The following is a 21,964-nucleotide window of genomic DNA, read 5'->3' as shown; positions in this document are numbered from 1 at the left end:
ATGATTGAGAGAGAAAGATAGTATTTATCAGTGTTTATCAATTACATTATAATTCACGAATCCTCCCAAGATCTCATTCATCGACAAGACTTATTTATAATAACAAAACAGCACCAAGCACGATCGTCACCAGCCCACCAACCTGGTTCCTCCCTGCTGCACCCGTAAACATTGGTGGGCTTACACTCGGAGTCGGCGTTCCGCTTGGCTTCCACGTCGGGCTTCCACTGCCTCCCGTGGGCGCGGCAACGCCGCTGGTCGGACACTTGCCATCTGGGCCTGCTGGGTATGGACAAGGGATGGGTGTGACGACGACAGTGTGGATGGAGGTGATTTTTGTGGGAACAGCAGGTAAGCCTGGAGCTCCCGAGGGTCCTGTAGGGGCTGAACCAGGGCCAGTGATGGTAATAGTCTGTGGCACGGTAAGGGTTACGGTCGTAGCAGTTGTGGCACAACCGGTAGTGCAGACGGTGACAGTTGTGGTAAAGCCCGGTGGGATAGAGCCGTTCCCGGGGTTGTTATTTCCCGGAGTGTTGCTTCCTGGGGTGTTGCTTCCTGGGGTGTTGCTTCCTGGGGTGTTGCTTCCTGGGGTGTTGCTTCCTGGTTTGTTGTCTCCAGGGGTGTTAGTTGAAGGTCCTGGAGCAGGAGTTGGCTGGGCACAGTTGGGGCAAACGGTCGATGTGTAAGTCGTGGTCAGGGTAACAGTAGAAAACCCAGTTGGGCAGACGGTAACATAGGTAATTGTCGACGTCCATGATGTAACAACAGATGGAGGGGAATATTCGATAGATGATGGGATAGGCGTGATGGAGGGGTGATCATGACTGTCTGATGGAGAGGCGGCTTCGGCAGAGGTACCAGGGGTAGGAGCTTCACTGCTTGGCCTCTCGCTGGAGAATGGTGTCTCGCCTGCGGTTGGAGTCTCAGTTTTGCTGACAGAGCAGTCTTCGGTTGTAGAAACGTAGCCAGCGTCCTCGGTCGTGGTATCATCATAGCTGTCATCTTCACCAGTTGGGGATGGCGTCGGAGTGCCAGGATAATCACCGTACTCGTCTTCATCACTGCAAGGAGATGGCGTTGGGGTTCCGGGATAATCGCCGTACTCGTCTTCATCACTTGAAGGAGAAGGCGAAGGATATCCATAGTCATCATTCGACGGGGTGGGAGTAGGGGCCGAATGGCCGTAATCGTCTTCATCGCTTGAGGGAGAGGGTGAAGCATAACCATAATCATCGTTCGATGGAGCGGGAGTGGGAGCTGAATGGCCGTATTCCTCTTCCTCGGACGGCGAGTCATATCCGTCTTGGGTTGGTGGAGAACCAGGATATCCGTAGTCATCATTCGACGGAGCGGGAGTGGGAGTCGAATGGCCATAGTCATCATGAGAAGGCTCGCCGTGTCCGTACTCCTCAGACGGTGACTCATCATAGCCGTCTTGTGGGGGAGTCGAATGGCCATAGTCGTCATGAGCAGGTTCGCCATGTCCGTATTCCTCGGACGGTGAATCAGCATAGCCGTCTTGTGGGTGTGTTGAATGGCCATATTCGTCGCTAGGAGCCTCGCCATATTCGTCCTTCTCGGATGGCGATTTCTCATACCCATAGTCGTCCTTTGAAGGACTTGGCGTAGGAGACACATGGCTCAGATCGGGACGCCCATAATCGGCAGTGTCACTGTAGCTGACATCCCCGTTATCGCCATAGTCACCACGCGCATGGTGCGGATGCCCAATTCGGCCTGTAGCCTCGACGCTCGAAAGCAGCACGGCAACTAAGCCGGCAAATACAGTGGAGGAGCGCATGATTGAATTAAGTATTGATAAGTAGGAAATTAGAAAGAATGAGAGATTGCCAGACGGCAGGAAGCTCGTTAATGATAGTGATTGACTCGATCGTCAAACGAAAGGACGCAAACGAAAGTCTGCAAGACAGCACTCAGCGACCACAGAGGGGATGCGTGGACGCAGAGAAGGAAATGGAATAACGAGATGGTGTGGTAAGTAGAAGGATCATCGTCGAGGGGGGTCGCTGAGGTAGATATATTTTGACATTCTCAAGCCCGCCAGATGTCCGGGTTCTAGCGTGGGCAATCAATAGTATAGCCGTCGACGGTCAATGCATTCATCCATGGATGCAAACGTCGGGTTCGTGCAATCTGCAGAGCCAGTGGTAGAGGTATGCATCGCTGTAACCAGTCATGTTGCTTCAGAGGGTACGGCAGCCAAGGAGAAACGCCATAGGCACAGGTACAGGTCGACTAAAGCGGAACGGTGGATCCAACCGGATAAAGCAGCTGTCTAACTTTACATTGGCGATGCTAGCGAGCGGACGCGGCTGTCATGTAGGCGTTGTAGCTAAACCATTCGACGTGGAGAGCTTCGCCTTTCACCAACTGCTTTGGCTATTGTTCTTCTCTTCAAATTGGCATCTTCACCTCGCTTTCCAAGTCTACAAATCAGCTGTCCTTTCAATTGTAAAACCATTCACAGTGATTCTACAGAGCTTACTCGGTCGCGACTCTGCTAGCCGATTGGTATGGCGGAAAAAGATCGACAAGGACAATTTGGTACATAACTCCCTCGGAGCCTCACGATAGGCCCGTCTTAAACCCCTGATCAGCGGACATCACCGGCTGGACTGAAGATCCGTTTATGCGGGGTGTGGCGCTGATCTTGTGTGTTCCTGCAGAAGCGCGATGTTTAGGCTACTCCGCCTGTCCATTTGCGCCATCTTCTTTGCCTATCAACAAACAGGCAAAGCTAACGACTATGGGTAGCCATTAATAGGGGGCCGTACCAAGTACTGCAGTCTTCGACACAGACCCTGGTGGCCTGGCGTAGGTATAGTTTGGACTGTAAATGAGAGGAAAGTAACGGTACGCGTAAACTCTCCATCGGATTCTTCCTCCGGAGAAACCGATGGGAAGCCTATAAAGCATGCATGAGAATATGCAGGAAAGAAGGTTCGGGCGACGATGGAGATGAAACACGCGGTCTCGACTGTGGCTGCTCCGCCTAAACCCGTTGTGGCGCTATATAACGTTGGATGCTGAAGCTTAAACCTTCTAAGCTCCTGTCAGGCACAACATACGTGATACCGTAGCGTCTTCTCCGTTGTCTTTTCTTTTTGTCTTTCTTTCTTTTTTCTTTTATCACTAGCTGCTTCAACGAAACCAGCTAATAGTAGCAATCATCAGAGAGAATAGCAGAGGGAGAGTGTAGTTGGCACTGCCGTCCCTCTCGACAGGTCGGAGCGCCACGGTTGATCTCCATAGGTATCGTCCCTTGTGTTGTTGTAGTGGCTCGTGCAGATGTTACATTCTAAGAAATAGGGTAAGATGGTAACGAGTTGTGCATAACTCGTGGTAGACATGTGAATTCTCCTGCAAGACGGCTAGCCCCGAGCACTATAATGCCGAGGGCCTAAGGATGTATGTCACTGGCTGTAATGATGTGCACTCGCGATTCGGCTCGTCTTGCCTAGGTATTGATTACTTGCAATTTCATCTTCGTATTCCTCGGCCGATTTTTCGTCATCTCGTCAGCCTGTCAATCATATCGATGGCTTCGTGTGATTTGCGTACACTGCACAGTCTGTATACACCATGAAATCAGTCCCTGGGTCTCGCATGCCTGAGGAGAATGTCGCCAGCAATGGGCTTTTAGTCCCATGGTACATAGTCCCGAGTCGCTGGTCGTCGGTTGGGCCGGAACGGTTCTAGAAGACTACACGCCGCCACGTTGCGATGATCCGAGCCAAGAGATCCGAGGCTGGGTAAGCTGAATTGCGGCACAGCTGTGCCAGGGCAGCTCGGAGCTGAGATCTGGGATCTGACAATCAACATTCTAACCAATTACAACGACATCTAGACATGTCGCGGTCTGGCTTCGGTCGACTCCCCATCGAACTGAGCGCATATATTGCTGAGCTCCTGGACACGACTGATCTCTCCTCCTTCCGCTTCACATGCAGACAGGCAGATGTACAGACTTTCGATGTCTTCGCCCGCCGTTGCTTAACACAATGGCGAACCACACTCATGGGCTCCGATTTTGAGACCCTAGAACTAACCTCCCGGCACCGGAATCTAGCCAAGTATGTCAAAACGTTGATCCTCGAAGATGACGCCAATCGAAGCGAAGAAACGGATGTCTGGCCACGCGATGAAGCGGGCATGGTTCTATGCAACACGATCGGCGTGCCAGCTTTGAAGTGCATGCTTCAAGATGGCCGTCTGCGCCCAAGCGAGATTCATATCAAAGACTGTCGCCTTATTCACACTGTTCCGGGACCATATTACTGCGCCGCCATGACACGCGAGGTTCTAGAGAATCTGGATATAACTGTTGTCTCTTTGACTTTCGAACACGCGTTCCATCAAACCGTTGTTGCTACTATCGGTCTCGCGCAAGAACATCATATTGGCAGTGAACTGGAAATGTTGCATTCTGCAAGGCTACTCCTTGCGGACGGACTCGATCCATACTGGCCCACGCGTGTCCTCCATCGGGCACCAACGCTCAAACAGTTGGGGATTCGCTGCGGTGGCAACCAGCAGCCTCGAGCATTGATAAGCGATTATCTCATAGAGAAGGAGCCCCTCCCACGACTGTCAGAGTTGAGTATCATGGATGGTAGAATCTCATTGGCGTGTTTTCGTCCTCTGATCGCACCCTCGATCGAGACGCTGACGCGACTTGAACTATTGGGCGTTGAACTCAACGTTGAAACGTCATGGAGTACGTTACTAGAACAAACTGCAGGCGAGCTCAACAATCTGAAAGGATTCTGGCTCAGCGGGCTTGGGATACTTCCATATCGGGTCGGCGAACGATTGAGAAGAACCCAACGACGCATCATATTCACTTTTCCAAAAGAACGCATTTCAGGGCATCATTGTCATAAAGCCTTTCACAAATACTCCTATAGATGTTCAGATCCGGCATTGCTTCAGTCGGGCCTGGAGCTCGCGGGCCCAATGTTTTGGCCGAGAGGTGAGGTTGACGAAGTGAAATACAGCGGGCCGAACGCAAGAGCATTTCTGACGCTGGTGGCTAAGATTGCGGTGGAATACATGCAATCCGACGAAACTTGATGAATGAAAATCTGGGATGTGGACTGGGCCTGCTTCACTGAGAGCGAAAGACCGGAGTCGTCATCAAGGTTTTCTTGGGAATGAGATAGGTTCATTCATTGCAGTCGTCTGCTATGTAACAACAGACAGGCACGAAGAAATCACACCGGGCGTATGCATCTCAACTCGAAGTCCACAATATCGTCGCAAGTGTCCCTCGAAGCAGGCATATTATCGTGCAGAGTGGCGTCTGGCTAGACGTGTGTGGCTCGCCATGGTCCATACTGGTAATGGGCGCCACAAACAGGTTCGTTTGTCTAGGCTTTCATTATGCATGTTGAGCCAAAGCCATGCTCACGGGATACTAAGGGCCTGCACGCATGTATGACAAGCACTTGCGTCGATCATCAGGCACCTTGGCTGACGACAGGGGCGTGTCTCGTCGATCGATTGCGCAAATTTGTGGCCCGTCTGTTCATGATGACGAGCGAAATTCAAAGCATGCGAATAATGTAGGACGTAACAAAGTGGCATGGCGCAAAAATCAAAGACTTGCCTTTACGCTTGACGTCGTGGATGCAAAGTGGTGGAGGTGTTGAGAGGAACCCAGATCGAATCGGACAAGATAGGTTGTTTACAGCCGTATGACTAAGCGTCTGAGATAGAATACCTTCCCGCGACGCCTTGGCAGCCTCAGGCTCACAATATCAAGGCAACGGCGGCGACGATTCAGTACAAACCATATCAACCTCAACATTTCAAGCTGATGCTAAAAATAAGTCACACGCTATGTCTATGAATAGTAGATGACTCCTTGAGGTATACGCGTTCCTGCATACAACCGAATGCACGCCTGCAATCTCTGCCGACATGCGCAAAGTCGTTGCATCTCGGCATGTCGAGGGGAACATGTGCATCACGACACGCGTCAAGCACGTACGCGCTACTATTTCAGAAACGAAGCAGCAGAAACAGTCCTGGTCATATGTTGTGATCTCGAGATATAATAAATGATGATGGTGGTGTAGCCATGTGAAGGTGGCGTGTTTGCCGAGGTTTGTCGATCTCTGCCTCACACTTACGAGGCATCTTTCTGATTTCGAGCAAGTCTAAGGAGTCTTCTGTCCCCTTTTCCTCCATGTGAGCCACCCATGTGAGGCCAGACGCACGTTGAACCGCGCTGTCCTTTTGACTCTTATGTGCGACCTTGTCTTCACATGCGAGGCACTACCCCGTAAGCCTATTTTAGATACGGTATATATGGTGGCAACCCCAGCTTTTGACGCCTTGACCTCCCCCACATTCCTTTAATATATCCTCACATCCCTACGACACATCTCTTTTTGTATCATCTCCTATCATCCTTGTCCTTGTTATTGTTACGCCACTCGACTACCGCAACGTCGCCATCATGAGCGTTCAACGAGATCCTCGTGATTCCATGACCTCGACATGGCGGAAGGATCGCAAGCAGTGGACCATTTTCCACTACCTCATCGACTGGCTTCAACTTTATGGCTCCAACATGGACCAAGATGTCCCAGTCTTCAAGAAGACTGATAAAATGGCCTGGATCCCGCACATTGAACAGCACAAGTGGATCGTTCTACATGCACTGTGGCCTTTTGCGGTCCAACAAGCCTACATCTCCTTGTACGGCAAGAACTGGAGTCCAGTCTTCTCCTTCATTTTCTATAACGTCGCCTTCACCCTCAATGCCGTGCATCAACTCCACATGATGCGCGGGCTCGGACATATCCACGGCTTCCTCGATGGAGATGTCCACGGCCGTGACGAGATTCCGGATCACAGTGTCGGCAGCGTCGTTCGCAGTCTGATTTCCACCGCAACTTTCCGACCCATGATGTCCGTCTTCCTAGCATACCGCACCAGTCAAGGCCCGCTGACGATGAGCTTATGGACGCCCGTCGAGATTGGTCTTTACGGCATCATCCTTGACTTCTGGTTCTACTGGTACCACCGATGCATGCACCACTTCGACGGACTCTGGAAATTCCACCGCCGCCACCACCTGACCAAGCACCCCAACCCTCTCCTCACCCTCTACGCCGATACTGAGCAAGAGATCTTCGACATTGCCATAATCCCATTGATGACTTACCTCACACTGCGGTTCATGGGTTTCCCTATGGGATTCTACGACTGGTGGTTGTGCCATCAATACATCGTCTTCACAGAATTATGGGGCCACTCCGGCATCCGTGTTTATGCCACGCCCGCAAACCCACTTGCACTCTTCCTCCGTTTCTTTGACGCCGAACTGGCAATCGAAGACCATGATCTACACCATCGCAAGGGCTGGAAGAAGAGCATGAACTACGGCAAGCAGACACTACTCTGGGATCGTGCATTCAAGACTGCCGGCGATCGCATTGAAACTAAACCTGAGCTTGTCGATTACAACAGCCCAATCACTCTTAATGTCTTCGGTTGAGGGGAGTACGATGTGGCACGTGGGTGCAATGTTGATGTAGATGTATGTCAAATTGTCTTCGTCGCTCGTTCCACTGCGCAGTCCCACTTCAAATTGACGTCTCTCCTTTGAGACTTCCGGCCGACTGCAAATCATCCCGCCCAAGCAGGGCCAGATAAGTCGGGAGAGATCCCAACAGGACGCAGTGGACGATTGGGAGGAAGGGGGCGATCGAGATCATATTGGATATTGGGCAGTTGACTACGGCGGAGATCTGAATACGCGTATACCCGACATGTTTGGAAGTTTATTGCAGATTTATTCCCAATATATAGACTAGAAACAAATGACACAGTCTTTACAGCTGATATTGCTTGGTATGTTTTCTCATACCGTTTTGAGGGCAATTTTTACGCTTACAGTTCCAGGATTGGCACCCTAGACGTATCACTGATTTTGTGCCTCGAATCAGCACAGCCGAAGTGATCATAACTATGGGCACAATATAAAGGTGGTAGGCTGTTGTGTCCTTGTTTCGCGATGCTAGCTTGTTTCCTACAAATTGAAGGCAGGGGGAACATCAGCAGCTTGGCCGAAGGTGGAAGGAGCTATCAGCAGCATGGCTCTTGCTTCGTCGGGGATGCAAACAGCACCTGCACTTCGAAAGACTACATAACAGGTGGAGTACATGCGCATTTCATAAAAGTTCTCTGTCCCGCCTGCACATTTCACCACGAACGTTGGATCAATCTGTGCTCTCTTTCGATTGTCATCGCACAAATGAACATGTTGCAGGAGACATTTGATCTGATGGAGAGCTCACTTGTGGACATTGTACCATGACAGTTCAGGGAATATCAGTTGCTTGATTGATTTAGTCTAAATGTTCCCCCAAAGTCGCCACCAAACGTGGCGGTTATCATACACTGCTAGACGAAAGGAAAATATGATGCCGGTATAAAACTCAAGGACCTCTATGAACACCAACGCAACGGTACTGCGTCCCCATCTCCCGATCAGGTTCTACCCCCTCTACCTCTGATCCGACCGCCCGGAATGTGACGCTCAAACCCTCTGCTTTGGCCATGCGCGCCTCTCCTCCAAGGTCTCACCCTCGCTCTCCCTCGAATCAAAGCCGCCACCAACGATGCCCCTCTTGACAGCTTTCTCGGCTCTCCACTCAACCCAGCAGATGGCGGCCGCCCACGCAGCCAGCATGCTCAGGGGAATGGCAATCGCCATGACGATCCAGCTCAGGATGCAGCCGGTGCCGACGCAGATCTTGATGTTGGCCTGGATGATGAGGAAGACGACGGCAGCCCAGAAGACGATCTCGAGGGAGTTGAGGATGGTGAAAGCCTTTAGACTGCGCCATTTGCGGAGGCGTGCGACGTGCTCGGTGAGGAGTTGATATTGCAGGATGATGAGAGACTTGGCGCCCTGTTGGGGTGTGTTAGATTGGATCATGCAGTATTGAGGAGTGGTAGGGCACGGGGTGTGGAACAGGGGAACGTACAACACCGAGGGCAATGGTATTCGCGCGAGTTCGCGGCTGGTTCTTCATGAAGAGACGTGGCGCGGACAGGCCGATTGCGAGGACTGTGAGGATCGCATAGACGACGTGGAGCGGGACCTTGCATTTGGGAGAGAGGAGAGCGGCAGTCATGATGGATAGGGCTGGTTTGAGCGTTTGTGTGTGTGGAGGTCAGGTGATGATTTGAGGTCTTTCAGAGTCTCTTGAAGAGGAAGAGAGAAGTTGAGGTAGTCGGAATAGGAGAGTCGGTGATGTCGAAGAAGAAAAGGAGATGAGGATGGATGCAGTGTGAAGCTGGATAAGGGATGAAGTATAAGACACCCCAGAGCGCGGATGCCCAGCTCCTTATATATCACCTTATGTGTTTACAGTCGGTCGATGATGCACGCAAGGATGAACCTCTCTCGCAGCGATATACGAGGGATACGCATGTTCATTGACGAAGCCCGCCAGGCCACACCCAGGCCAGGACAAGCCGCAGCAACCAAAATAAGCACCAGTTACGACAGCACGATAGCACGTTAGCAGCAGAATAGTGCAGTGCCTGGCATTTGCGGCGGCTCTGGCAACATCCAACGGTGCTATTCCTTTTCGTCCATGACGCGGCCGTCGACGTGCGCACAGCCCAATTAGAAAAAAAATCGATGACTGCCTTTGTTTGAGTCGTTGAGATTACTGGTCGTTGGGAGTTGCAAGAAGCGGTGGGCTGACATCTTGGCGAAGATTGCGCTTTTGCCTTGGATGGGTGTGGTGTGGTGTTGGGTGTTTGGGATCCCCCCGGGTTGCGAATACGCTCGGGTTCGGCTTCCCCCTCTTCGTCTCGTAATCCTCGTTCCACCGTCCGCTCCGCCTGCGAGCCTCGTGTTGCGCCTTAGTTTACATACGGTAATCTTGGTCGTTCGCGGGCTTGGGGTAGCCGGCTAGCCAAATCAAGCTGTTTATTACGGTATGGCTTGCTGGCACGGCTTGTCTAAGCAGTATTACATACAACCCCCATATCCCCCAGTCCAATACCAACTATCACCACATTCCCCATCCCCAGTTCCCAGCAAGCAGCAGCAGCAGCAGCGAGGAAAACACCGGGTCCCCAGTTCAATCTTGACCCTCACACTAGATACATACTAAATTATCGTCAATCTTACTTCCTTCCTTCTCACCCCAGAAACAGCAACACCGATGAATTTAAAGCACCCCCTCAGGCTTCTCCTTGCCTGTCTGAGCAATCCCGAGTGGGCGGACGGGCGGGCACACGCGCGCGCATGTGTGGATGTGTATGTGGATGTGGACGTGGATGTGGACGTGTATGTATGTATGTATGTGTGAAATGAACGAAGAAAGGAAAGGAAATGAAATAGGTATCAAACGGTCATCGGCATTGCTATATGCGGTATTGCTTGCGCGCGCGGCTGTTGCTGCTGCTGCTATTGTCTGTAAATGAACGGCCCAGTCAGTCAGTCAGTCAGTCAGCCTTACCACCGGCCGAGCTTATTATTACAAGCAAGGTACAGTGGGCATAATTAGTATTCCTCCCAACCCAAAAGAACTGCCGATGTGGAGTCTACGTAATCCTGCTGCGTGAATGGATGGATGAATGAATGAACTTTCTTTCGTTCTTTATCTTAGTTACATACACTAAGCTTTGCGCATTCGTGTGCTTCGTTCTTCGTTCTTCGCGTGTTCGTGTGTACAGTAAGTAACACGGTACACGGCACACGGCACATCGAGCAAAGCCTGGTCCTTTTGGGGGGGGGACCGGGTCCGAGTGTCGTACCCGATGAACGGAAACGAGTCCGACGCTTCTTTTTTTATGCATTCGTTCCGTTCGTTTCTGGAAGGGCGTATCGAAGGTAGGTATACTTACTTACTTGCATACTTACGTACCGTACCGGTGTTGGCCGTGGCCAAGTCGTGGCCAAGTCGTAGCCAAGCAGTAGCCGGTCCCCAGCACCAGCACCAGTACTAGCAGTAGTCAGTACGTACTAGTCAGTAGTGAGTAGTCTATCGGTCACCAAGTATCCAAAAAGTCACAGCCTCGTGGGAGCGGCATGGATGAGCGGACTTGGCGATTTGAGTTCAGGGTCCTTGTGAAGCTTGGCCTTGGGGGAGGGCAGATGGATGGATGGGTCTAGACTTTTGTGGGTGAGGCTGGGGTGTGCTGGCTAGTTATGATGGGAGTGGGTTGAGTGACTGTGCGTTGTAAAACAGGGTTTTTTTTTTGCGGGTATGTTGTTATAGTATACTTTTGCTATGGTTAATTGTTAGCACCTCAGCAAGCACTATGGTAGGTAATTAGTATGATTGTAGGAGGTAGTGAGTGAGTGACTATTGATTTTTGGGCGTACCGGTAAACTTACGCTTTAGTGCGGTCATCAGGCCATCAGGCCATCCATCATCAGGCGATGCGATGCGTCGTATGAGCGGTTCGATTGGGAATATACATACAAGTAGCAATTAGTAGTACATACAGTACATACACCTATACACAGTATAGTCGACTGCGACCATGGGCTCACTAGCACTATATACATACAACAGCGCACCCTCTATCCCTCCTCCTCGCTGCCGCTCATCCGTCAAACACGCCGTGGTTTAGCTCGACGCCATAGTCCTTCGCCATCGTCCGCATGCGCTCCTCAATCTCGTCGTCCATGCCCTTGCCCAGCCCGGCCAGCTGTCTGATGCGCGCATACCACCACACAACGTCGCTCCCCAGCAGCACCATCCTGAACGTCAGGTGGCGCACCCAGAACTTGATGCGCTGCGTCAACGGCAGCGTCGAGTCCTCGGCCAGCGCCCGCGATGCCCACAGCCCCGTGATCTTGATCCTGTTGACCGGCGAGCCCAGGAACTGGTTGTTGCCCTGCACGATGCGCAGGTTGCGCCCGATGAAGAGCAGTTCCATCGGCAGCTTGGTGTCGTCGGAGAGGAAGCTGCGCACGTTTTCGCGCATCTTGCGTTGCATCTCGTACTGTCGCTCTCGCTCGTCGAGTTTGCTGAGTTCGCGCAGGTCGCGCTTCATCTGGTTGTCGCCGCCCTCGTAAGGCCGCATGAGAGTTGCGCTGGCGAACATTTCTTTGCCGGTGCCTGTGATGCCCCATTGCGAAACGACGTCTTGCATGGTCTTGTTGTCGAACGCGAGGAGGGACTTCCAGAGGAGGGCGTATTGGTGTCGGAATTCAGGTCGCATCGTGATGTAGAGACCGTGGTCGATGAGCACGAGTTCCGGTTTACCACCTGGCAAGCGACGCACGAAAATGTTGCCTGGATGCGGATCGCAGTGGACGGCGCCCCAGAGGAACATTTGCGCGCTGAAGAGGTCGACCATGGTTGTCATGACGGACTTTAGAGAGAGCCCGAGCCCGCCGGAGCCGTCTTTGCCTCTCCATGCTGTGCGCTCTGGTTTGAGCTTCTCTTTGTTCGGGTCGTTGTTCGGTATGCGAGTGATTGTGTCTGCAGGAGGAGGAGGAGGGCCTAGGGGCTGACCATTACAGCCGGGTGAGCCTTTGCCCCACCCGCCCTTCCACGTGCCAGTGATGCCTTCTTTATCCCACAGTCGTATTCCCTCGATCCATTCCGCAGTCATTACACGTTTTGAGGAGAGCTCGGTGTAGACCTTGGGGATGTACACCCGATTTCGGAGTCTTGGCTCTCCTTGGACGTATCCACGCATCATAGACGCGTTGTTTGCCTCATTTTCGAAGTCGGTCTCGAGCATTAATCGTTCCGTGACGTATGGAACTACGCTGTAGAACGGTATATCGAACCACCAGGAGTAGATACGCGCGACGACTCTGTTGATGATTAGTCACTGCTCATCGTCATGAGAGGGTAGATGCTTACTTGAATGACCACAGATCCCACCCGACTTGCTTCATGATTTCTTCTTTCTGGACCTTGATGGCTACTTCTCTGCCATCGGCGAGACGGGCCCAATGGACCTGCGCAACACTCGCACTAGCTCTTGCAGTCCTCTCCATGACTCCTTTGCCCGGTTCGCCAGTGAAGCTGACTCCAAATACCTCCTCTACACTCTTTCCACCAAAGTCCTCCCGAATAACACGCTCTACGTCCTTCCAGTCGTTCTGTGGCGCGTCGTCGAACATCTTCGCAAACATTTTCTGAAACTCAGGTGGAAGCACTGCGCTCTGCATGGCAATAGCCTGGCCAATCTTCAAGTATAGACCTCCATTTTCCCGTAGCAAGTTGAACATGCGCTCAGCATTCCGCCTGTGAACGTCGGCGATGGAGCCTGCGAATGGAGGATTGGGACGGAAGTTGATCTTGTAGTCGATGCCGACATATAGACCGGTGTAGAATGTGCGAACAGTGCGACCGATCGCAGAGGCGTAATATTGTCTATCGATGACGTACACCGCGCCAATGAACGCTGCTGTGTATAGGAGGCGTCGTCGCCATTTTCGACGCTGAGCAGAGCGCTTTGGGTTTGGTACTTTCTTCGGCTTGGGTTTTGGGAGCTTCGAAGGATCGGGTGGAACGAGAGGGGAGAACTGCGCGGACTGGAGATTTCGACGGAGTTGGGGCTGCTTGAGGGCTTGACTGATAGCGACAGGAGGCCGAACAGCGTGTCTTATTGAAATTGCATGGTGAAATTGAGGTCTACGCAGTAACAGTAGCCTCTGGAGCATAACTGCGATCCGCTCCTTTGTGTGAAGGAAATAGGTTCGGAAGAGAAGACTGACAAGGAATATGTCGCATGTCGATAATGATGATGATGATATAATACTTCAACGGCCTCTAGCCTGGTACTAAAAATGGGGCTCAGGCTGCAACTAGCGTCGGTTGGTCCCACGCCGACAGTCCAGGCACAAGAAACTACTCCACCAAGGATGATCATCTCATCTCATCTCGTTCTAAAATCACCTCCAACCTTGACGATGATTCGCGACGACGCACCTACATCTTATCGCGATCGCGCTGATATCTTGATGGGCTCTAGCAGATCGTCCGACGAAGGACACGCCATACATGTACAGGATGAGCCACAACGGATTGACACAGACGACATCTTTGAAGACTCACCAGGACATGCGGGGCCGGACACGGTAAGTGCTGAAGTCTCGGAGATACCGTCTCTTCGTCGACTGCATGAGACTGCAGGATACAGAGAGGGTGTCACAGCGTCCAAGGCCAACCATCTTCAAGATGGCTTCGACGAGGGCTTTGCTCTTGGAGCAGAGATGGGCGTACGAGCTGGCTGGATCCTCGGGTGTTTTGATGGCATCACCAAAGCACTGGCTTGTAGAGCCGCCGTACCATCTGGTGTGGACGATGCCTCGCCGTCGACGATGGCTCAGGATGTCAAGGGCGATGTCGATGAAAGCATCAGGCTGTCAGCGTCTGCGAGAGACGAGTTGAGACTAGAGATGCTGTTTGGGAGTGAATGGATCAACGAAGAGGGCATGTGGAAATGGGAAGTGCCGGAAGACGGAGATATTACATTCAAAGAAGTCGCCGCTTGTCACCCAGTTCTGGCCAAATGGAACGCTATTCTCAACAAGACTGCCAGGCAATACCAAGTTCATCTCGCGTTCCCGAGCGCGGATGGAATTGATGAAGCTTAAGATCCTCACCGCATCATAGACTATTGTCTCCCATCCAAGGAGCGCCTGTCAAGTGTAGCACAAAGAGCACACTGACTTCATAGCTCGAATCACAGCAGCGTCTTGTACATGTCGCAGCACGCTACAACCCGCCCTGTCAGCTTACCGCCTTGTCAACGGTGTTGTCTGCATGCACCGGAGAGTTGGGACTGGCACGCGAAATGATTTGTTGAAATCCAGGCCTCGTGCATTACAACTGTGCACTATCAAAGCAGCAGGCAATATTGCGGAGCCTTGCAGAAGCTTGCATACCGGCTACCGGCTATCCGAGCTGGGCGAAAGTGTGTATAAATGTTGATTGCTCCGAGATGTGATATATGGACTGGCTCGGCGCGGACATAATAACAATCGGCTGACGCTTGACAACCGCCCAACGCTTCGATCAAGTCAACGCAAACATCTATGGTCCACATGTATCAACGATATCCGCCAACCGATTGACTAGTGCCACAGCCATAAGCAGCTTGTGCTTGTTGTTCCTCCACTTCTTGCGGCGCCAGATCGGCTCTCGGACATAAGCTAGCATATTCATCGCATAGCTTCTTTTCCCCATGCAGATCATTGGCTTGGGCGCCTTAAGAGAGCTTGACTACCTCTACCTTTGTTTTGCTCGTTTGGATACTTGTGTGTCTGTTCATTTCACCGCCGCTTACGCATTCCACGATGGCTTCACAGGATAGTGAAAAGGCATGCCAAAGCCCTCCGCAGGTTGCCTTGGTTGACCGTCTCGCTCAGCTCGAAGAGAAGTTTGGTGTAAGTGCTGCTACTATTTCGTAGGGCTGAGTCATTAACACTTGCAGGCGACCTGGGACGGCCCCGATGACCCAAACGACCCATACAACTGGTCTACGGCCTGGAAAGTTGGCATCGCAGTCATCGTATCTACAGGCCAGCTCATTACGCTACTAAGTGCATCGATGGTGACCCCTGCGTTGAACGAGATTGCAAGAGATTTGCATATGACGACGTCAACCGTTCAAATTTCGTTTTCAATCTACTTCCTCGGACTGGGATTTGCACCATTCCTCTTGGCTCCTTTGTCCGAGATGTACGGTCGAAGGATTGTCTGGCTTGTTTGTAATGGATGGTTCACTCTGTGGAATGCTTTGTGTCCCGTGGGGAACTCGAAAGGCCTCATGATAATCGGGCGTCTGCTTGCCGCATCTGGTGCTAGCATTGGAGTAACGGTATGTTTTGCGCAGTGCATCCCCATGATTCCATCTTCATGCCTCGCCCTGGCCGCCGCAAAGACATCCCGACTGATATACTTTACGTAGCTCACAGGACCTATCATGGCAGATATGTTCCGGGCAAAGGACAGAGGCAAATCGCTGGCCCTCGCAAGCCTCCTCCCTTATCTCGGCCCAGCAGTAGGACCCATCGTGGGTGGCAGTGTTTCACAATATCTCCAATGGCACTGGCTCTTCTGGATCATTTCCATTGTGGACGCAGCCGTAGCAATCATAGGCCTGCTTCTCCTCCGCGAGTCCTACACGCCAGTCCTGCTCCGCCGCAAAGCAGCCCTCAAGTCCACCGTCTCTCCCGTGATCCTCTCTCCTCGCGCCAAGTTCACCGACTTCTGCACACGCCTCCGCACCGGCGTCGCCCGACCGGTTACCCTCCTCCTCAACCGCCCCACAATCCAACTCCTCGCTCTCTGGTTCGGCCTCAATTTCGGCATCTACACCCTCATGCTGTCGACGTACGCAAACATATGGATCGTCAAATACCAACAGACCCCCACCCGCGCCGCTCTCAACTACGTCGCCATCGTTGTTGGCATGACCACCGCGACCCAGGCGGGCGGGCCCGTCATGGACTACATCTACCGCCGCCTATCCGCACGCAGCCCGCCCCGGCCGGAGTTCCGCGCTCCGTACATGGCCATTGGCGTTCTTCTCGTGCCGGTCGGGCTGCTGTTGTTCGGCTGGGCGGCTCGCGCACATACGCACTGGGCGGTCGTGGACGTCGGCGTCGCAATCTTTGCATTTGGAAACTTTCTCTTTGCCCAGGCGCAATTGGCATATCTGCTCGACGAGTTTGAGCACGGCGCGAGCGCAAACGCGGCGGCCCGGCTGCTCAGCCATGTTATTGGGTTCCTGTTCCCGATCTTTGGGCCCGCGATGTATGCGCGGCTGGGGTTCGGGTGGGGCAATACGCTGCTTGCTGGCATGTGGATTCTGATCGGAGTACCAGCGCCCGCGGTGCTGTGGATCTGGGGAGAGAGGTTAAGGGGGATCCGGTGGCGGAAGGGAGAGTGACGTGTGGTGTCTGGAGTTGGCGTTGGGGCTTGATATGATTATGCATAGACTAATGATCAGTGCATGACTTGATTGCATTAGCAGTGTGCTGTGTGATCCATCGATACAATGATTTCACTCATCTCTCTGCTACTTTGCACTTGCAGCCTTTGAGGCTCTACTATACAATCTGTGTGGTGCCGATATCAGACGTCCAGTCGGTAAGATACCCGGTCCGTGCCACAAAATGCCGCACTACCCGCCCCATTAGCGAGTCACCGGCCCGCCCGAGGTCGGCACGTGGCGCATCCTCCAACCGCATTCGCTCAATCCCAATTCGTCGTTTGCCTAGAACCTGACTCTCTTGGCATTCGGATGTCGCGCTATGTCTCCCCCACCCAAATTTACGTGAGACGGATATATTCTAGTATTTTATTATATACTCGTTGCTAACGCGTTACTATTACTAATTATATATATTTAGTAGATTATTAAGGCTATCTAGTAGTTAGTATACCTATTATATAATATATTTCTAGTATTTTCGACTTATAGTCGTGTATAGTAGACCTACCTAGTAAGGTATATAACGTGAGTATCTATTACTAAATTAACTTCCTCCTTAAGTATAACGTGCCCTCTACTATTACTATAGAGAAGTCTTAAGTATCTATCTCGATAGTTAATCGTATAAGGTATAATCTTACTACATATAGCTAGTAAAATAAGCCTCTATCTATGAAGACGCGTAGTTATAAGACTATTCTTAGTAATTACGTAATAGAATTACTATTTAAGTACCTACTCTAAGAGGGATAGCTATACCTTAATAAGATAGTAAAATAGATATATAAAGAGCTCGAGATAGTAACCTTACTATCTACTATCTTAAAGTAACTAAAGAAGAGAGAGTAGACTAGGAGTCTACTATAGCGTATTTATTCCTAACGCTCTAAGGTTATACGTCGTTTCTATTATAAGGATATTACTTAGCTATCTACTAATTACCTTATATTTATTAATAAGGTTATCTTTAATAAGAAAATAGAATAGAGAAGATAAGATAGAGCTCCTTATAGAGAGACTCCTAGGTAATTTATAAGGATTAATCGAGGCCCTATATATAGTATATATAATACTATCTCTATTAATAGCTTCGTTATCTATAGTATTAAGAAAGGTTACTATAATAAGTAAGAGTTTATTAACTAGCTAGAGGTATATCTATTCCCTAGCCTATAAGAGAAGTACCCTAATCAGGCTATAGTTATTATTATAGATAATCTCTCTCTTTATACTAACGATAACGTTACTTCTATAGTTACTATAGCTAGTTATACTCTTTAATATATACTACCTTACTTACCTAATTATAACCCTATTAAGTTAGTATAGATAGTCCTAAAGGCGTGGATTTAAAGGTAGTATCTATTTATATATAAGTAGTTATATAACTTCGAGGAGTTCTTACACTACGCCTTTAAGGATAGTTACTATAATTAGTTCGCTCTCCGCTTCTTTAAGTATACGGCTAACGGATAGTATATTAATAAAACGCTACGAGAGCGTATTATCACGGATTTAAAGTAGTTTAAGCGTGGTAGAAGGTATGGTTTTACGGTAGAAGTAAGGGATATTAATTAACTTTTTATAGTAGTACTCTTTACTAACTAACGTTATGTTATTCTTACTTATATTTATAGAGAGGAGATATACTTATTTATATATATACATATTTAATATAAACTTCGTAGTATCTCTACTTAAAAACCTTATATAGCTCTAGAAGCGAGTCCATAGAGTGCCTTCGCTACTTCCTTCTACTCTACTACCTTAAGATTACCCTTATACTTATAAAGATAGTAATAAGTATCTAATACTATGCTTAATAGAACGCTATACGCCTTTACTACCTTATAATAAGTAGTTCTAGGACGAGTAATCTCTTTAACCTACCTATACTAATAATAGTTATTAACTATATACTTACGGAGTAACCTAATCCCGTCCTTCGTCCTTATATAAGTTTCCTTTATATATTACTATTTAAGTACTAACTAAACCACGTTAGCCTAATAAAGTTCTAGTTAAGTAGGGCTACTATATAGTACTAGATTTATCGTCTCTAGCGGCGTTAATAGACGAGGGCGTTAACTCTTAACCTTACGAGTCGGTAACGGTAACGTATAGAGCGGTAGAATACCTAGTAGGTATAGAGGTATACGTAATGCGAATATAGGATTAAATCTAGCCTATTAAAGTTAAGTCTACCTTATCTACTTATTAAAACGTTAACGCTTAGCCCTTTCCTTATTCTTTACTCTTCTATCTTCTTAATAGTACTAAAGCTTATTAATCGCTACTTAAACCTTCTAAGTCTAGAGTTACTTAGTAAGGGTAGCGAGATCGACTTATCTAGATATACCTATCTTCTTTACTAACTTTCTCTTATAGAGTTTAGATATAAGTTACTTTATTATATCTATAGAAGGATCCTTAATAGAGACTCTAGTAATACTAGTAGTAATAGCGTATACCTATAGCTCTATTAACACGCGTTTAATCTTATAATAAAGATAACTAGATAAGGATAATAATAATAATAATAATAATATTAGTAAACTAGGTAGAGTACCACTCTATAGGCGTATGCCTCCTCTAGTCTAAGCTACTATATAAGAAGAAACCTACGAATAGGAAAAACTCCCTTATATCCATGACTACGCTCTATCTATCCTCTCGTTCTTATATATATATAGCCCTAGGGGCTATCTATAGGTCTATAGCCTATATTATAATAGTTTACCCTTAGGTAGCACGTGTAGGTGCGGAGATTATTAGTTAAGGGCTACCCTTAACTAATAATCGCGGTTCTCCCGGGGTTCTTCCGACGTATACCGGGGTTCTTCTAGTATATATCTAGCTTCTTCTAGTATATATATATAGGTCTACTAGAACTAGGGGAGAGGAAGGTATACGAGCATCTATTAGGCGATATCCTTAGGGTACTTATTAAGCTATCGCGTGATATTAGAGGTCCTCGTTATACGGATAAGGGCTTATCTTAGGGTATAGAGGCTAGAGTACGTCGCGAGGTAGTAGTATATTATACCTCTCTAGCCGTAGTCCTCGCACTAGGGAGATATATCTAGAAAGCCTCTCTAGTAGAGGTAATATAGAAGATCTATAGCGCCTATTCGGGCTTAGAGGAGTATAGATACTTAGGCCTTCGTTAGCCCTTTATACATCTATTTACTTAGTTCCTTCTAAGGCCCTTAGATCTATTCTAGATATCTATTCTATTAGGAGGCCTACTAGGCTTTAAGTACCTCCCTCTATTTATCCTAGATCTATAACCGTATAACGTGGCTAAGCTCCTTAGGGCTCTATTAGCTTAGGATAGTATCCGGGTTATTTTAAACCTTCTATATAGTCTAGCTCGAGTCCGCCTCTATATAGTATTTATATTATACTCGAGTTTATCCTATAGTAGAGAGGGCCTAGTAATACACGTGGATACGTGTACGTAGTACGGTAAAGGTATATACCCTATCTTCTCTACGTTCTTATACTTATTATTTAGTAAAGTATATAAGTCTCTATATCTAGTAGAAGTTCTATATACTTATTATATTTATCTCGCGTTAGAGAAGCGTCGTGTTAGTAGCTTTATATACACCGGAGATAAGGCGGAGTATACGGTTTTATATGGACTTAAGCTTTACCCGCCGAGCTTATATAAGGGCCGTATACTAGCACTTATATCTATATATAAAGGCTAGGCGTACTAGGGAGACGTATAGCTATCTCGCCTTATCCCGGGCTATTCCCTACGTGGATACCGTAATCCGGTATATAGCGGTTTCTACCTAGAGGGCTCTAGAGACGGCGTATGCTATCTATGGTCTCTATTTTAGCTTATTATCGATTATAACGCCGAGTACGTGTATACTCTATGCTAGTAGTTCTATAAAGGCGTCGATTTAGGGGCGACGTGCCCCCTCCCTAGTAGCCTATCCTCTATAGTAGTTAATAAAGTATATAAGCTAGTATTTTTTAGGTGCGAATTTTACTCCGTGGCGCTTTATCTACTAGATATATTTCTTATGGTCTCGTTCGAGTCGTGTACATGTTCTACTAGTACTACTATCGACCGTGAGGAGGTATATATTATCCGCGTATCCGACTACCTCTATATATTCTATTCTCTAAAGAAGATCTACTATAAAGAAGAGGAAGAGGATCGGGGAGATAGTACTCCCTTACGGGATACCGTATACTATCTCCTTATATTTACTTCGGTATCCGGGGATATATATTTAAGTAGTCCTTTACGCGAGGAAGGACTATATAAATCGTATAATCTACTTAGGTATTCGCCTTATCCGGAGGTTATAGATAAGTCTTATATGGTTTACCTTATTAAATGCCCCTACTATATCTAGGGAGAGTAGCGTGATGACTTGTTCTTATTTCTATATAGTCTAGATAACCTTGAGGATGTGTTAAATAGCTATAATTAGGGAGCTTTCTACCTTCGCCTTCTGGTTTACTAGGAGAAGGCCGTATACCTATACTACTATACTTATCTTCTTAGTAATCGTAGCTTCTAGTACCTTACTAAGGTAGAAAAGAAGGGTAATCGGCCTCCATCCCTTCGGCGTGTTTAGACTCTTCCCTAGTTTTAGGAGTATAACTATATATATAGTTCGGAAGCTCTATAGGTAGTATCCTATACGGGCGCACGCTCGGAATATATGGCCTATAATTAGTAAGGTCGTCTATATGGTCCTCTTAAGGTATTAATTCGGAATTCCGTCTAGCCTAGGCGCTTTATCGTTCGGGAGTATCTTAATAGCGCTAAGTATATTATCGTCTATAATTTCCCTAGGGATACTCACGGCTTCCGGGTATTCCGTGCCGTTAATATCTAATAGGTCTACGGGTTCTAGAAGAGGGAATATACATCAGGAAAGATACAGCGCTCCCAAGTACTCCTAAGTACTCCCTAAGTATTCTTTCATCCCATTATATCCATCGGGCGGACCTACTTACTATCTAT

General features: G+C 48.8%; 7 protein-coding genes across 7 annotated transcripts; 4 read left to right on the top strand and 3 right to left on the bottom strand.

Annotated features, from left to right (window-relative positions):
• Window positions 1–4: 4 nt before the first annotated feature.
• Window positions 5–1,999, bottom strand: EJ05DRAFT_388560 (uncharacterized protein). Its single transcript, XM_033741301.1, has one exon. It carries the CDS (start codon window positions 1,799–1,801, stop codon window positions 95–97), a length of 1,707 nt encoding a protein of 568 aa, XP_033599850.1. The 5' UTR covers window positions 1,802–1,999; the 3' UTR covers window positions 5–94.
• A 1,404-nt stretch (window positions 2,000–3,403) lies between these two features.
• EJ05DRAFT_388576 (uncharacterized protein) lies at window positions 3,404–5,273 on the top strand. Its single transcript, XM_033741304.1, has one exon. The coding sequence runs from the start codon at window positions 3,871–3,873 to the stop codon at window positions 5,092–5,094; it is 1,224 nt and encodes a 407-aa protein (XP_033599849.1). The 5' UTR covers window positions 3,404–3,870; the 3' UTR covers window positions 5,095–5,273.
• Window positions 5,274–6,355: 1,082 nt separating this feature from the next.
• Window positions 6,356–7,927, top strand: EJ05DRAFT_388565 (uncharacterized protein). Its single transcript, XM_033741302.1, has one exon. The coding sequence runs from the start codon at window positions 6,485–6,487 to the stop codon at window positions 7,526–7,528; it is 1,044 nt and encodes a 347-aa protein (XP_033599848.1). The 5' UTR covers window positions 6,356–6,484; the 3' UTR covers window positions 7,529–7,927.
• Window positions 7,928–8,461: 534 nt separating this feature from the next.
• Window positions 8,462–9,323, bottom strand: EJ05DRAFT_388571 (uncharacterized protein). The gene is made up of 2 exons (XM_033741303.1): window positions 9,024–9,323; window positions 8,462–8,947 (listed from the first exon to the last, which is right to left on the bottom strand). The coding sequence occupies exons 1-2, from the start codon at window positions 9,171–9,173 to the stop codon at window positions 8,573–8,575; spliced, it is 525 nt and encodes a 174-aa protein (XP_033599847.1). The 5' UTR covers window positions 9,174–9,323; the 3' UTR covers window positions 8,462–8,572.
• Window positions 9,324–11,454: 2,131 nt separating this feature from the next.
• EJ05DRAFT_511211 (ABC1 domain protein) lies at window positions 11,455–13,757 on the bottom strand. The gene is made up of 2 exons (XM_033748231.1): window positions 12,882–13,757; window positions 11,455–12,832 (listed from the first exon to the last, which is right to left on the bottom strand). The coding sequence occupies exons 1-2, from the start codon at window positions 13,685–13,687 to the stop codon at window positions 11,608–11,610; spliced, it is 2,031 nt and encodes a 676-aa protein (XP_033599846.1). The 5' UTR covers window positions 13,688–13,757; the 3' UTR covers window positions 11,455–11,607.
• A 131-nt stretch (window positions 13,758–13,888) lies between these two features.
• Window positions 13,889–14,623, top strand: EJ05DRAFT_486453 (uncharacterized protein; the record flags this gene model as incomplete). Its single annotated transcript, XM_033745530.1, has 1 exon — window positions 13,889–14,623. One exon carries the CDS (start codon window positions 13,889–13,891, stop codon window positions 14,621–14,623), a length of 735 nt encoding a protein of 244 aa, XP_033599845.1.
• A 1,208-nt stretch (window positions 14,624–15,831) lies between these two features.
• On the top strand, window positions 15,832–16,981 carry EJ05DRAFT_476659 (MFS general substrate transporter). The gene has a single exon (XM_033744086.1). The coding sequence runs from the start codon at window positions 15,964–15,966 to the stop codon at window positions 16,921–16,923; it is 960 nt and encodes a 319-aa protein (XP_033599844.1). The 5' UTR covers window positions 15,832–15,963; the 3' UTR covers window positions 16,924–16,981.
• Window positions 16,982–21,964: the final 4,983 nt, after the last annotated feature.

This window comes from Pseudovirgaria hyperparasitica, assembly GCF_010093815.1.
Source record: "Pseudovirgaria hyperparasitica strain CBS 121739 unplaced genomic scaffold EJ05scaffold_9, whole genome shotgun sequence".
Lineage (NCBI taxonomy): Eukaryota > Fungi > Ascomycota > Dothideomycetes > Acrospermales > Acrospermaceae > Pseudovirgaria > Pseudovirgaria hyperparasitica.
This window is presented reverse-complemented; position numbering and strand designations above follow the sequence as displayed.

What these genes read in the sequence shown, in the direction of transcription:
- EJ05DRAFT_388560 (XM_033741301.1), bottom strand. Translation starts at nt 1,801, where the DNA reads ATGCGCTCCTCCACTGTATTTGCCGGCTTAGTTGCCGTGCTGCTTTCG.
- EJ05DRAFT_388576 (XM_033741304.1), top strand. Translation starts at nt 3,871, where the DNA reads ATGTCGCGGTCTGGCTTCGGTCGACTCCCCATCGAACTGAGCGCATAT.
- EJ05DRAFT_388571 (XM_033741303.1), bottom strand. Translation starts at nt 9,173, where the DNA reads ATGACTGCCGCTCTCCTCTCTCCCAAATGCAAGGTCCCGCTCCACGTC. An exon ending in ATACCATTGCCCTCGGTGTT is followed by an intron (nt 8,948 to 9,023) that starts GTACGTTCCCCT and finishes ACACCCCAACAG; the next exon opens with GGCGCCAAGTCTCTCATCAT.
- EJ05DRAFT_388565 (XM_033741302.1), top strand. Translation starts at nt 6,485, where the DNA reads ATGAGCGTTCAACGAGATCCTCGTGATTCCATGACCTCGACATGGCGG.
- EJ05DRAFT_511211 (XM_033748231.1), bottom strand. Translation starts at nt 13,687, where the DNA reads ATGCTCCAGAGGCTACTGTTACTGCGTAGACCTCAATTTCACCATGCA. An exon ending in TGGGATCTGTGGTCATTCAA is followed by an intron (nt 12,833 to 12,881) that starts GTAAGCATCTAC and finishes AATCATCAACAG; the next exon opens with AGTCGTCGCGCGTATCTACT.
- EJ05DRAFT_476659 (XM_033744086.1), top strand. Translation starts at nt 15,964, where the DNA reads ATGTTCCGGGCAAAGGACAGAGGCAAATCGCTGGCCCTCGCAAGCCTC.